The 15,136-nt window shown below is 36.4% G+C and overlaps 1 protein-coding gene across 2 annotated transcripts in view; it reads right to left on the bottom strand.

Annotated features, from left to right (window-relative positions):
• Nucleotides 1–6,968: 6,968 nt before the first annotated feature.
• Nucleotides 6,969–15,136, bottom strand: part of LOC140779859 (probable isoprenylcysteine alpha-carbonyl methylesterase ICMEL1) — a 36,150-nt gene continuing 27,982 nt past the window's right edge. For both annotated transcript variants that reach the window (XM_073125155.1, XM_073125156.1), the window contains exons 8-12: nt 12,036–12,101; nt 11,769–11,912; nt 10,077–10,167; nt 8,547–8,737; nt 6,969–7,349 (exon numbers count right to left, since the gene is read on the bottom strand). In XM_073125155.1, the coding sequence (XP_072981256.1) occupies nt 8,576–8,737; nt 10,077–10,167; nt 11,769–11,912; nt 12,036–12,101 (463 nt within the window). In that variant the 3' untranslated portion in view covers nt 6,969–7,349; nt 8,547–8,575. The remainder of the gene's footprint in view (nt 7,350–8,546; nt 8,738–10,076; nt 10,168–11,768; nt 11,913–12,035; nt 12,102–15,136) is intronic.

Below are 15,136 nucleotides of genomic sequence, written 5' to 3'. Positions count from 1 at the left end.
GCCATTAAGATATTAACTTTAACATGATCAAAACATGAAACTGTACGAAATCAATCAAGATCAATAGACTTTGGAGATGCACTTCTAGAAATTCAAAATATATTCAAGACATAGAATATGACAATCAAATGAAATAAGTCATACACAGATCAATCAAGTCATCAAAAGCATATTATAATCAATTCTAATGCATCACTCAAAATTAAATTAATCTTGATTGATCATAACGATACGCATATGCAAGATGAGCATAGATAACATGAACCAATCTTCTTAAACAAACTTTCCTATATAAACAATGATGCAACACAGTAGTCAAACCGACTTAGTATTGAAATTTTGCATTTTTCGACTTATTCTCCATAACATAACAGGAATTTTTCCTGTATTTTTTTTTTAAAAAAAAATAGGTGCAATGATGGCTTTCACACATGAGTAGGTAGCACTTTTCTTGTAGTACAAATCAAATAAAGTGCAAGAAGAAATTCACATCTATCATTTTTTTTTTGAATTTGCATATAATGTACTGAGTCAAACTGGACTCGAAACAAGACGACTTTCACACTAACTCATTGTAGCCGTTTTTATTGATCTTTTATAAAAATATATTTGATAACTAAGTATGAGGTCAAACTGTGCAAATCAAAGTTAATAGTGAGCTATTTAAAAAAAATATTCATGATATCATGCTCACACAAGAATACACATACGTTATGAGTGCATTAAAATTTTATTATTATAGAAGTCGAGGGAGTGACAAAATCAAAATTGAAACAATATACTACAAGATGACAAAATTGACTATAATAAAAACCTAACATAGCTAACCCTAATTGGATGGTCCGATTCCAACGAAGCTAGGTTACCCACTTTTACCGATCTGCATCTGACCATGCTCCCATCCTTCTTATCGGTGAGGAGGATAGGCAAGGTGGGTGGAGACCCTTTCGGTTTGAGCTTGGCTGGTTGGAATATGAGTCTTGCAGAGGAGTGATGGAGAGGACGTGGACCAAGACATCCAATAGCAGTGCTATGCATGCTTTCTCTCATAAGATCTCTAACTTACAGAAGGAGCTTCGAGAGTGGAGTCAGCGCTGTGTGGGTGATGGGGAGAAGAAGCTGGAAGAGGTGCAAAAAACTATATCGGAGCTTAAGATGCTAGATGCGACTTCGGGGTTGGATGAGACGATGGAGCAGCAGCTGAGAAGTCACTATAATATGAAGAGTGCGCTGAGCAAACAGACAAATATCAAATGGCTCCAACGGTCGCGATTAAAGTGGGTGAGCGACGGGGATAAAAATACCCGATTCTTCCATCTCACGGCTTCAATCAGGAGGTGGAGGAACCGTATTTCAAGTATTCTTAAGGAACCGTATTTCAAGTATTCTTAATCCCCAAGGCATTTGGACGAAGGAGCTAGAGGAGATTAAATAATGCTTCCAAAAGCACTATGAGAACTTGTGGGGGGCTAAGAAGTAGATTGAGAATGATCAAACCGATGGGGTGAAATCAAAGACCTCACCACTATTGATGACAGGGAAGCGGCTCAGTTAATGGCCCTAATGTCAAAGGTGGAGATCAGAGGCAGTTTGGAACTTGTCGTGAGGCAAGGTGCCCAATCTGGATGGTCTCCAAGTGGAAGTGTATATCTACTATTGGGACATCAGAGGAAAGCAGCTACGTGATGTAGTGCGATTTTTTTCGCTCGAGGGGCCCTTCCTTTGCAATGGGAAATAACTTACTTGACTTTGATTCCGAAGAATGAAAGCCCGATTTCTGTCCGGGACTATCGGCCAATTGCTATGTGCAATGTGGCCTACAAGGTCATATCAAGAATCTTGGTCAATCGCCTAAAGCTGCTGCTGGAAAAGTTGGTTGGAGTAGAACAAGCCGCCTTTGTCGCTGGTCGCTCTATTCAGGATAACACCCTTGCAGCACAAGAAATTGCCAACTCGTTGGTGAATGATCGTCGGAGCCCACCATTAATGATAATCAAGATGGATATGGAGAAGGCTTATGACCGGGTGTCATGGGAGGCAGTAAGGAGGACGCTAGAGCTGATGAAGTTCCCTTTAAGGTGGAGATAATGAATTAATGCCTGTCTTCAGTCCCCAACATTCGGAATCCTCATCAATAGGTCTCTTTTAGCTTGGATCAAACTGCACTGTTGACTAAGGTAAGGGGATCTTATATCCCCGTACCTCTTCATCCTCTGCTCCCAGCTGCTGTCAACAACCCTCAATGCTAAGGCTGTAGAGCACCAACTTGAAGGCTTCAGGAACGAAGAAGGGCATATCATGCACTTTCTCTATGCCGATGATCTATTGTTGGTGGCCAGGGCGACCCAACTTAATGTGGAAGTGATAAAGGAAGCCATGGATCTGTATGAAGAGCTCACAAACCAAAAGGTTAACAAGGATAAGTCGGCAGTATTTCTACCTCCGTGGATGGATGAGGTGGCAAAGAACAGGATTGGTGCCAGCCTCAACCTTGGACATGCCAGCATGCCCGTTTACTACCTAGGTGTTAAAATCTCAGGGCATCGAATTCTAGCTCTTGGTCATCGAGATCTGGTAGAGAGGGTGCGGCGAAAGTTGGCTAGTTGGAAGTGCAGTACCCTTTCGTTGGCTAGCCAAGTAACCCTTGTGAAGTTGACGTTGACCACAATCCCATATTATTGGATGGGATCAACTTGGATGCCGGATACTATGCTGGATGAGATAGAGAAAATAGCAAGGACCTTTATCTAGGAGAAGAGTGCAGATCGCCGAGGACTACACCTCATTAGCTGGGATACAGTTACCAAACCAAGGGAGGAAGGCGGCTAGGGGGTGCGCTTTTTACGAATGGCAAATCGTGTGCTCTTTGGAAAGCATGTTATGAGTGTCTTAGGGGGAGGGCTACCCCTTGGGTGGTATTGTCCATGCAAAATACGGCAATTTAGATCCTTGGGCAGCCAAGCCAACGCCGGCTTGCTCGTGGCTATGGAGGGCGCTATGTCAAACTACTTGGCACCTGAACGAAGGATTTCGGTGAAGCATTGGAAATGGCGAAGGTACCAAAATTCTCAGGGAGGCATGGTGTTCTACTGTTCCATTTAGCCACCTACCATGCATGGTGAACGTGAACATCATTAATGAGGATACAAGGGTATTAGACCTCATGCATGGGGGTATATGGGACGTGAATAGACTGAGGTTGGCGTTCAATAGCGACATTGCCTTTGAGATTGCCACCATCCCATCCGGCGGCCCAAAAGTGGAGGGTAATTAGGTGTGGACCCCAGCCTTGAGTGGGGAAGCTCGATGCAGCTCAATCTATCAGTTCCTACGTGGACCAATTCAAGAGAGCTGATGGGGTTGGGTAGGGTTGTGGAAACTGCCACTCGCGTCGAGGGTGAAAGCATTCTTGTGGAAGGTGTTTTAGAACTGAATCCCAATACGAGAGCTCTTGTACAAGTTGAAGTGTAGGCCACAAGATCAATGTAGGCTGTGTGGAATCTTCGAAGAGACTATAAGCCATCTGTTCTATGGGTGCCAGTATGCCTTGGAGGTGTGGGTTGAGATTTGGAACGAGCTAGGACTTGATGGGAATCCGAGTGAAGAGTTGGACGTAGAATGGAAGGCTAAGAGAATGAAGGCTAGGTGGCAACCTCCACTGGAGGGATGGATGAAAATAAACTGTGATGGCTCATTTAAGGAGGGGGAAGCGCAAGCAGGAGCTGGCTTTGTAATGTGAAATGAGAAAGAGGAGCTAGTGGTAGCAGGGACTGAACCACTATCAATGATTCTCCTATTTTCTTTGAAGCGTGGGCAATGCTAATGGACTTAAATGCAGCCCAAGGGAGATGGACTCAGATCATTATGGAATTGGATGTGGAGGTCATTATCAAAGTTCTAAAAGGTATAGAACCAGGTCCGTGGTGAATTAGGGGCATTGTAGAGAGATGTTGGACATTAATCTCCACATTTTCGGAGGTCAAATTCACCCATGTGCATCGAGAGGGAAATTAGGCAGCTGACTAGGTGGCCAATTTTGGTCAAAAGGCGACTCAAGTTGTTTGCTAGGATTGTCCAACAAGGTCCTATCAGATCTTAATGTTATGATGTTGAATGATAAAAGTGGTGAACATACAATCACTGATGTATACCTTAGCTGATTTCATCTCCTTATCTCAAAAAAAAAAAAAAAAAACTCAAGTTGACTCGACTCGACTAACCTAACCCACGTTGTCGGATCGTAACAATCTATCATACTTCTAACACCTTGTCCTCAAGGTGGCTAGTACATGACCTAGAACTTTTAGCTCATGTTATGCTTGTGGGCCCATAGACCTACATGTAGATACGACTCAATTAGCTGACGTGGGTCCACCGAGTCGTCTCACCATTCATCCTCAAGCTCATACTAGCACTCTAAGTCACGCTCATGGGTTCCCAACTAGTTCATGCAAGTTGGCCCACGCCTCAAGAACATGCATTTCATCTCTCCCATAGGATTAGGGCTAAAATTTTTCTGCCTAGGGGTACCGTTGTGGGATGGGCACTAACGGCGGCTGTGCAAAGTTGTGGGCCAACAACAATCGCCATTCGACGTCCATGCAATGTAGGAGCAACGACAAGCGGCAGTGGAAGGCAGAACACGAGTTTGGGCTCGTGCTGGTGCAGCGGCCGCCATGGCATGTCGTCGGTGGGTCCACCGACCCCTAACAGCTGCAAAAGTGACCCCTAGTGGTACCAACTAAGGGATGACCCCCTGTGGTAGTAGCCGTCAAGTTCAGCCACTCAACGATTGTCGACGGCTGTGATGGCCACCATTGGCTAGTAGTTGGCTCGAGTAAGCCATCTATGGCCCCTAGTGACCGTGTAAGAGTTAGACCCACAGCCACTAGTTGCGAGTTTGTTGCGTAAACCATTGTCATTGTAGGTCTTCCGACTGGTGCAGACGCAAACGATAGTCGTGTCTCGGGTGCAGTTGGTCTGGGGAAGCAAGTGGACGTGGTGATTGGGACTGATGGGCACTAGATCACCGATAGTGGGAACGTAGGGTTTTTAGTCCTACTTCCAATCGATGTTGGGGAAGATGACTCTACAATCACTACTATGGGTGGCTCCAGCGTGGCAGCAACGTCTTTAGAGCCGAAGGAGTCTCCACCACTGCTAGAGGAGGCTCCACTGCTGCTAGAGGAGGGGTTAAGGCCACGATTTGGGCCGACTCATCCTCTCCTTCACGGCTTCATATTGATGGTCACGGTTGGCCTGGTTTCGCAGTGGTTGGTGGTGCTAGCGACACAAGGTGGGCGTCCTAAGTTAGGAGGGCTGTTGCCAAGGCTTGAATAGCCTTTTCTATCCTCTCGGTGCTCTCTCCGACAGATCTAATGACCTTGTTAAAAAAGTCTTTAAAAAATGCATTCGCCCATGTCGACAGCTCGTCATCGATGATTGGTGGTGGTGGTAAGGGCGTCAGAGAAACTTCCACAAGAACAAAAATGAGTTCCTGATCCTCCATGGATGGTCCCTCCTTATTCGTCTTGGATCACATGTTAACCATCGTCCTAGGAGCATCGACTATAATACCAATGTCAATGTTACTCACCAAATCTAGATCAATTCATACGTAAGAAAATATAAAAATTTAGGTGATGATAGCCTCACAAAATATGGTTCTAATAGCTTTAATTTCATTTAAATCAGAGGTGCGGATGAAAAAAATATTATGAAAAATATTGAGCATGATCAAAATGGTAAATATTCAATGTTGTGGCGACTGTTAAAGGGTGGTGTACAACCAAGGGTGGTGGTGGACGATCGTAGAAAAGGGTGGTTGCTGGTGGTGGAAGATTAAAATACTTCTACAACTATAATCTACTCCTATAAAAATTAAAAAAAAAATTAACGACTATGATAAAAAAATAAAGACGAAATAAATAATATGGCTAAACTCAAATTTATTTAATGATTATTATCACTACATGTCCACTCCTATTTATAGGAGTAAAAATCTTATCAAATTAAATCCACATGCCAATTTATTTAATGATTATTATCGCTACATGTCCACTCCTATTTAATAGGCTACCCTGAAAACAAAATTTCAACTAAAATATTAAAAGGCAAAAGCACTTGTATACTTAGTTGTATATATTTATTTTATTTAAGCTTCGGTTCACTTATAGAATAAGAATAACTTTATTATAAAATAAGCTTCTTTATTCTAGTATAGTATTAAAGAACAACTAAACTTATTCTAGTATACTAATTCATCATTCTCTCTCCTCTTATTCCATATAAAATTTAAAAATTAATTCAATAATAACTCAAAATTACTATTTGGCCCCAAAATTAGATAACACCTAATTACTACTGCTTTACATCCAATCAAAAGTATTTTCATCGGTAGATTTAAAATGTCACTAATTCACAATACAAATTCACTATTCTTTATTATTTCAATATCAATTTTGTCACATCAAATATAATTATTACTTGTTATACTAATATTCAACTAAATAATAAAGTATCTTATATATTTATGTTGTTTCATCCGTTAAATCACAAGGTTTTAACTTGAGGGCTTTTGCAATTTAAATGCATTTAGTTTTTCATTTTAGTAAAAGAAAACTGAGTGCATATAATTTCTGTAATATATTTTGTTATATTAACAAGCACACAATTTACATTTGTGATGCATAATAGAGTCCACTAGCAAATCGAAAAATTCAATGCAATTAAATTGTAAAAAGCCCTTTAAACCTATGGATGTCAAAAAAATAACCTAAAGGATACTCATATAAAAATCATGGATTTAGAAGGTACACATGTAAATGTAATTTAGAAAGGCTAAAGATGTGAAAAAAAAAAGAACTTTTGAGGGGTATAGATGTGAAAAAAAAATCATGAAAATGTATTGGAACTGAGTCAGAAAGCAGAGTAAACAATACTAAAGATGCTGGAATTTTTCAAACAGAAGAAAAAAAACCTAAACACAATTAGTTTGAGAAGATTCAAAGCCAAAATATAATTACAAGCAAAGAACTGTAACAATATTAGCCAATGATAATTTCGAGGAAATATATGCCAACAATCAAGTGATGTGGTTAACAAGACCTAATTTGACCAATAATAATTAGGCAAAGAGTTCTCATGTACAGTACGATATCGCAATTGAAGCCTTTCCTGCATGCTTCTGTTAGTCTTGCACTGGAAGTGCAACTGATGAAGTATCAACAACTACTTGATTCCATTCTTTGTATCTGCCATATTCACCATATCTTTGTTCTCAGGGTAGCCTTTTTCCTGTTTGTCTCCAATCTAAGTAGTAGACAAATATAGCAAAATGTCCGCTACTTCTGCACATGACATACCAAAAACACAAAAGTTTATTGTTGTAGAATGGATGGCATCATCAATCTCTTTTTTTTCTGACAATTTGTGAGCCTGTAGACTATTCATGGGTAGGGCAGTACTTGCCATAAAACAATTCTAGATAATCTAAGCAATTTAGACATGCCATCCACTACGGACCATAGAGGGCGCCAACAATTTGTTACACTTCTTTTCAAAGAAAAGATCAAGAGATGCTTCGCGTAAGAGACAATACTAGTTTAATGACATACTTTCAAGAGAAGTCAGCTGACCTTTCACTAGATAGTAAATAAGTACTCCATAAAACAATTTTATCCTTTAAATTATCAGTTCTATAACCTTCCTAAAGACATATAATGCTATGTAAAATCCCTTCGGGAAAGTTGCTCTAAGGAATGATACTTGCCAAGGAATTCCACTATAAAACTTTGCTGATACCATCACTCCATTACCAAATAAAAGTGCGATGGCAAGACATAGGATCTTATATTTTGGAGGTTTTCCTTCTGTGTAGAACATGATTTATGATTTATCATGGCCACAAAATTTTCTACCTGAATAATTAAGCAATTAAAATAGTATTTGTGGAGTTCAAAATAATGTAAATATACAACTTAATTAATGCAATATTCTTTCTGTAAATGCTAGATATTTGAACCTCAATTCTTATTCCTTAAGACATCATATCATAATATATGTTATATCAAGTACTTCTCCATGATGGACAACATAAATTTGATCAGTGAACTAGAGAACCCACATTTCTTTTCTTTTTTAAACCCATAAAAACAACGAATACTGCATTCTGTCCTTCCAGGGGTTTCATCATGTTGTTTTATGGAAGAAATTTGATCAAGACTATGTATATGGAGTTGGTATGTCACTGAAATATAAGAATAACATGTGTTACAAGATTTTGTAAGATTGATTCATAGATGATTTGCTACTTAAGATGCTAAAATATGTTAAATACAATTACATTTGGCTCAGATAGAATGTCATCCAACATTGCATCACGGAAAGAGATGCAAGTAGGGTCTTAACCTTCTAGCAGTTATAACTTGACCAGTGAACTTTCTGATTAAATTGCAATTCTACACTATAAATGACATACTGAAGACTGTCTTCAAGCAATATGAACAGGAACAAAAAAAATTTGCAGCAATGGAGGCTGATATCACCTTGATATTGGATCCAAGTTAATCAGATTTCAGAAAGGACTTATTCTCCTAGCAAGACTTAACATGCATTCAGGAACAAGGCGCCGTGCTGGAGGTTTTACAACATCTATGGCATGTGCAGCTGCATCATCAGCATGGATCACTCCGAATATATCTTCAAGCAGTTCATCTCTACCACCTCTTAGAGGATCCTAAATGACAATTTACACATGGAAGTTAAACAGATAATCTTAGCATGCTAGACAGTTTTATAAGATGTAACTAGACTGGCTGATAATTTTCTAAACTTACTCTATATATTTGACTGTGAAGAATAACGAAGCGAAAGATGATTTCCAGAAGAATAACATATAATGAGAACATACATATGACATAAATAGTATCTATAGACAAATGATCAGTAACACGCATCATGAGAAAGGAAATGCAAATAAAGATAAAATTTGCAATCTAGTATGAAATAGTAAGACAAGATTAAGAGGTTATTGTTCCATCAATAGATTGAAATGGCATGTTTTCAACTAATGTCACAATGTTAACTGTATGATAAACCCTTGCATGCAACAGACAGTAAAGGCTATGAAGAAGTTAACAGCTCAAGTTAAGCTTATAGTGAATTCAAACTAAGATGCATTGAAATAATAGATAAAAAATGCCAAGCATACATCATTGGTGGCAGAAATGGCAAATAATAATATAAGATGAAATTACACCAAAATAAGGGAATTGAATAGAAAAACTCAATAGGATCTTTTTGATAATACATCAAACAGGAGAATAATCTAGTTACTCTATCAAATTCAAGATTGATTATGGACTCGCCAATTTTGACTGATCTTTAGTTTTTGGTTTGAATATATATATTAAAACTTATATCACAGTCTTTTATTTTTAAATTATTTTTGCAAATAACTTATTTTATTAAAGATATAGCATAGTCAAATATAAATATTATTCAACACATAATATTATTAAATATATTTATTAAAATAAATATTAATGATTGAACACTCAATAATATGATTGGGTACTCTATAGTATAATTAAATACATAATAATATTCAACACATAATATTAATTGATAATAGTTTAATAATTAAAACTAATATCTAGTTGAACGTAGAATGACAGAAAAAAACAAAGACTTCATTTGTCAGTACGAGAATGTTGCGTTAAATATTAAAATTGATTGATGATATTGATTGAAATATGAAAAAGTTTTTAAAAAAAAATAAGATCCACATTGACACAGGTCCACACACCTATATCGGATTGGCATGCACCTATGCGAATCGGCACAGGATATGCCAACCGACACGTCCCTCGTTGATAAACTTATCTTCACTTATGAATAGTAGGAAAAGAAATGTAATTCATCAAGAAATCACCAACAAAGTACAAACCTAATAGTGACAGATGCATTAGTGTACTTAATAGTTAATACTAATTCAAATGAAATAAGCCAAGAAAACTGCATGCAGCAAAACATGTAGCTAGGCAATTATATTTTTAACAAGGAGTTTCTTATACCTGAAGAAACAAATCTGTGTGTGTCTTCCCTTCATATAAGACTAAATCAACTCTAGCACCATTGCTCCGAAGGGCATCAGCAAATGTTTTACTGCATGTATAGGTCAGAATGGGTGAGTAGTACTCTCCAGCTTAAATGTAAAAGCTTCACATGAAAGTTTCAAGACAATAATTAAATAGTGACACTAAAAAAACAGAAGCGGACTCAGGAAACAAGATCAATTGTTGCATGTCTTGTGTAGATCAAAGAATAATGAAGCAATCACATCGTATTATGTTTCATATAGCATGTCTACACTGTCATTGTTCTATAAAGTGGAGTAATTTAAGGAGCTGAAAAAATTTAATAGAACATCAAAAAGCAAAGTAGTAAAAGGCATGCACATAAAGATCAAAAAAGGCACCAAACCAGAAGTAATAACAATGTATGAGTATGTTTCCAAAAGGGAAACAAGAGTAACAATTGCAGGAATGCTTGTATACTCAAGGCCATTGAATTTTTTTATTACACTTCATTCAGTTTTGACCATCCCCCAATAGTTGGGACCAAAGGCTTTGTTGTTATTGACTTGCTGTATTCAGTTTTAACAAAGAAACAATAATGGCTAGCAAACATTATGCACATAAAGATTGAAAGAAGCAGCAATAAGAAGTAATAAAAATATAAATGTGTATAGTCCCTGAAGAGAGTCTATAGCAATAACCTCAGGAAGGATAATTCCAAGGCCAAAAGACATAGAAATAGAATACACAGTACATTAAGATCCCACAGCCTCCAGAAGAGTTCATGTTAAGATAGATATGCTAGTTAAAAGTCATTCTATCTAATGCATCTTCAAAATTGTAAAAATCATTCAATCCCCCACATATCTTCATCATAACCCTCTTGATTGTTATGACGAATGACACGTGCAAACTGTGCCAACCAGTGCTGTGGCAACATGCCCTCAAGGGGTGCCAAGAAATGAAAGAAACTCTACAATAGGTGTGTCAAGTGCTAATTGTGCCAGATAATGAAAGCCCAATGTAACGGCAACTGTCTAATTCCTCTCTCTGAGTATCGGACCAGTTAGGAAACAGATATTACTCCACCACCTAGGTAGAAGTAGTAACCAAGGATGTGATATCACTCAGTTTCATGGAGCTCCTTCCTGAGGAATAACAAAATGAATGAAAATAATCCATTTTCACTAATTTCCTTAAGAATCACATTTCTCTCAGAAAATGGATTTTAAGGTCGATATACGGTAAAGAGAGGAAAACAGATTCAGTGCCACTGGAACAAAGAAATGGGCCTGTTTACAACAATGACTATTTAGAACATTCATCGATTGTCCTACATAAAATGCAAGGAACATTTGAAGTCACACGGTTGTATGAAGATGTACAGGTCAAAAATATATAGTATTAACTAAACAACTTCCAACTATTGTTCTCTTTTTTCTCAAGCAACCCCTAGAAGAGGGAAAATTACAATAGACCCAATCTGTGTTGTTAGCAATAAATTTTATCTTGTCAATTCCTCACTGAGATAGAGTAATTGATTATTTAATAATGATGTTGTTTCATACTAGAGTTCATAACTAAAATGCCTGATGCAATTCCTGATTATTTGATGATGATATTAATATACAAGAAGATGTCCTAATAATAATGTCCTCATAATGCTTTTGTATGCTCCAACCAACCAACCTGGCAATTGACGGTATAGAATAATCACTTGTTCCATGGAAAAGGATAACATGAGGCAGCAAAGAAACTGCATGTGTAATACTTGAATCCTGCACCACAACCTCAGGAGAAAAGCGCCATAAAGACTGTTCCCCTTCCATAATGCTGGAACGGAAAAGTATTCATAAGAATTTAAAGATAACTGTCTTACGATAGGAATGGGTTAATAAAATGAAAAGCCATGTGCAATAAGTATATACACAAATGCTTCAGCTGCAGATTAGGTACCTGAGAAAAATGGAGCGATACAAGCCTCGCCTATGAAAGTGATCAACCAAGTTAAGGATGTTGTACCTGATAAAAAGGCATAGATTAAACATTCATTTAACTATAAGGATTGTCCTTAAAGGCTTGAACTATAAATGAGAAATATGGACAAAAAAAGAGTGGAGAATAATAATATTTGTGCAACGGTGCTAGAGCGAAAATTCTGGATTGGGTATTAATAAAACCTAGACTTTTATACAGTTCATATTAACAATCACAATGAAGAGCTGTGAAATACAGAACATCTCTCATAGACAAGTTGCACCATTTGAGGTTACACCTTATCTCATCATAACCTACATATATCTAAGTACCTTACACACTGTTTAAGAAACAATTCAATTATTAACCAAATTGTTATGGTCATGTACGGGGCTTTTGTAATTTAATTGCATTTGACTTTTTGATTTAAAATAATGAATTCTAGTGTGCAACGCATGTGTGTGTGCACTTCATTGTAACAAAATGTGCACCCAATTTTATTTATTAAATCAAAAGGTCAAATGCAATTAAATTGCAAAAGCTCCAGTCAAGTCTTAAATTTCTGAAGTATGCACATTTTTTAACAGTAAGATAATGTGGTCATTCAGTTGTGGCAAGATGCTTCTTATTAACTTGAAAGTACATATGCTACCCAATTATAAAAAAGAGCAGATGAAACAATCTGAGTTACTGAAAAATATGACCGCTAGATTCTATTTAAACAAAAAATTTGGTTACGTAAGGTTGATAAAGTGCTGGTTACACTAAATATGAAATGTATCCCTGCTGGAGGAGATGCAACTAACAGTATACCCCAACATATTACTCTCATGAGGGGTGGAAGACAGAATTGAGAGTAATCTTTAGATACAATATATAAGAACTGTAAATTCTTTAACTATGAAATTTGAAATAGAACACCACAGAAAGCAGGAGTATAATATGCTAAAACTTCAGTAACAAACTCCTGAAAGGAATAATTAGTTTATCCAACTTATGATCTGACCTACATCTGGTTTGGATTTAGAAAAAAAGAATCAAAATTTTTTACCTACTAATACTAGGCCAAAACAAATGGAAAGCGATATATATAGATATTAGCTAATAGATCAAACCATGATTTGAACAGTTTTAAAGACCAACTTGTACTTAGTAGCAACAATGTTCATGCCACCATCGGCATAGCACGTGCCGAGCCGTATGCCTCGGCACGCCCCTACATGTCACTGGCACGCATTTATAATATTTTTAATAAACGTTTTAGGATATTTAAAGATATTTTTTTATCTTCGATATGTTAATTTTTAGTTTTTAGTTTAAATATATGTATTAAAAGTTTAAAACCTACATTATAATGTTTTATCTTTAGATTATTTTTATAAATGATATATTTTATTAAAGAGAAAACAATACTTAATTAGAAATGTTATTCAACACATACTAATTAAAGGCATTCATTACAACTAATATTAATAATTGAACACTTTATAATAAACTTGAACGTATAATATTAATTGATAATAATTTAATAATAAAAATATTGCATTAAATACTGCCAATATTCTTTAAAATTCGTTCACTGATAATATTGCTCGTTATAATGTCTCACGGTCTTCATACAAATATAAATTTTGTAATTCTCCTATGATATAGATATTAAATATATAAAAAAATGAACAAGCACTCGAATAGGCACAGACACGCTATAAGCATATATAGATTATGTATATAGAATATAATAATGGTGTTCAGACTCTGATAGGTGTGATTGATATGATGGTAATTATAATGAACTCAGACCATCCTATAGGTATACCTCTCCTAATATCTTGCTACCTACAAATTAAAGTCCTCTATAAAAATAATACATCTCTAGAAGGTTGTGTAACATGAAGGCATATCTCATCTTCATTATCACCGCCACCATACTAAGTCTTGTTATTATCACTATCACTATCACCATTATTATCTCTAATCTTATTATCATCAATTTTATCTAAGCCTTTTAAATGATTAATTGATCAGTTGATTTGATAATGATTGATGAATATTGAAAAATTTAAAAAATGGCTCCACATAGGACAATGACTAATTTAATGGTGTATCAATTCAATTAAATACAATTTTTTAAGATAGAAATAAATTTTTTCTTTCCTTAATGTAGAAAAGTATTATCCCTTTCTATCCAAATCCAATTTTCAATTTGATTTAGATAAAATAAAAAAGTAGTATATGAATAAATACAAATTCTGCTGTACTCGATTAAGATAACTAGTAATAATTATTATTTTTATCTTTCCTTATCGTAAAAATCCATGAAAAAGAAAGAAAAAGATAGATAAATTTTTTTATGATCAAATTCATTCATTTTAATTATTCCACAAAAAGAAAAAGACGAAAACAAGCGACACACGGTCGTGCTGGACGACACACGGCCATGCCAATCCGACACGGGTCTGCACTAGGGTGTGTAGCACACCCTGTGCCAAGTGCCGAAAGGCACGAGCATGCCGACTAACACAGCCATCCATGCTTAGCAAAATAAGAGCTCTTCTTCAACAGATGTAAATACAATTAGTCCACCATAATTTTCTACACAAAAATCGGATTAGCGAAAGATAGATAAATATTCTGACTTGGAAATTGAATTCATCAGCCTTTTCCATGGAATTGGACTTATCCTAGACTCTTAAAACACACAAGCTACAGTATTAAATGCGACTGCAAGTATGACCAATACCATCCAAATACTCATACATTTGAACAAATTTTATGCCATCTATATGAAGTATGAAGTAATTTTTTTTATTTTATTTTTTTGAGAAGAGGCAAAAGCCCTGTCTCATTGAAATATTAAACAAAACGTCAATTACAACTAGAACATATGAACTTTTAGGTTCAAAGTCCTACAAAAATCTGACATTTCCCTTAAAAGACCATCACATCAGCAAAACCAGCACCAAAGCTAGGAGAGACCACCAAACAAAAGCATCAAAGTTTATCCATCAGCTTCCATCACACAATATCAAACTAAAGCTACTTTAGCCAACATCAAGATAAAGTCCAAATGAAGAACTAAA

This window comes from Typha angustifolia, chromosome 15 (genome assembly GCF_048772165.1).
Source record: "Typha angustifolia cultivar Huaian chromosome 15, ASM4877216v1, whole genome shotgun sequence".
NCBI classification, from domain to species: domain Eukaryota; kingdom Viridiplantae; phylum Streptophyta; class Magnoliopsida; order Poales; family Typhaceae; genus Typha; species Typha angustifolia.
The sequence above is the reverse complement of the archived record's forward strand: the minus strand, read 5'-3'. Positions and strand labels throughout refer to the sequence as shown.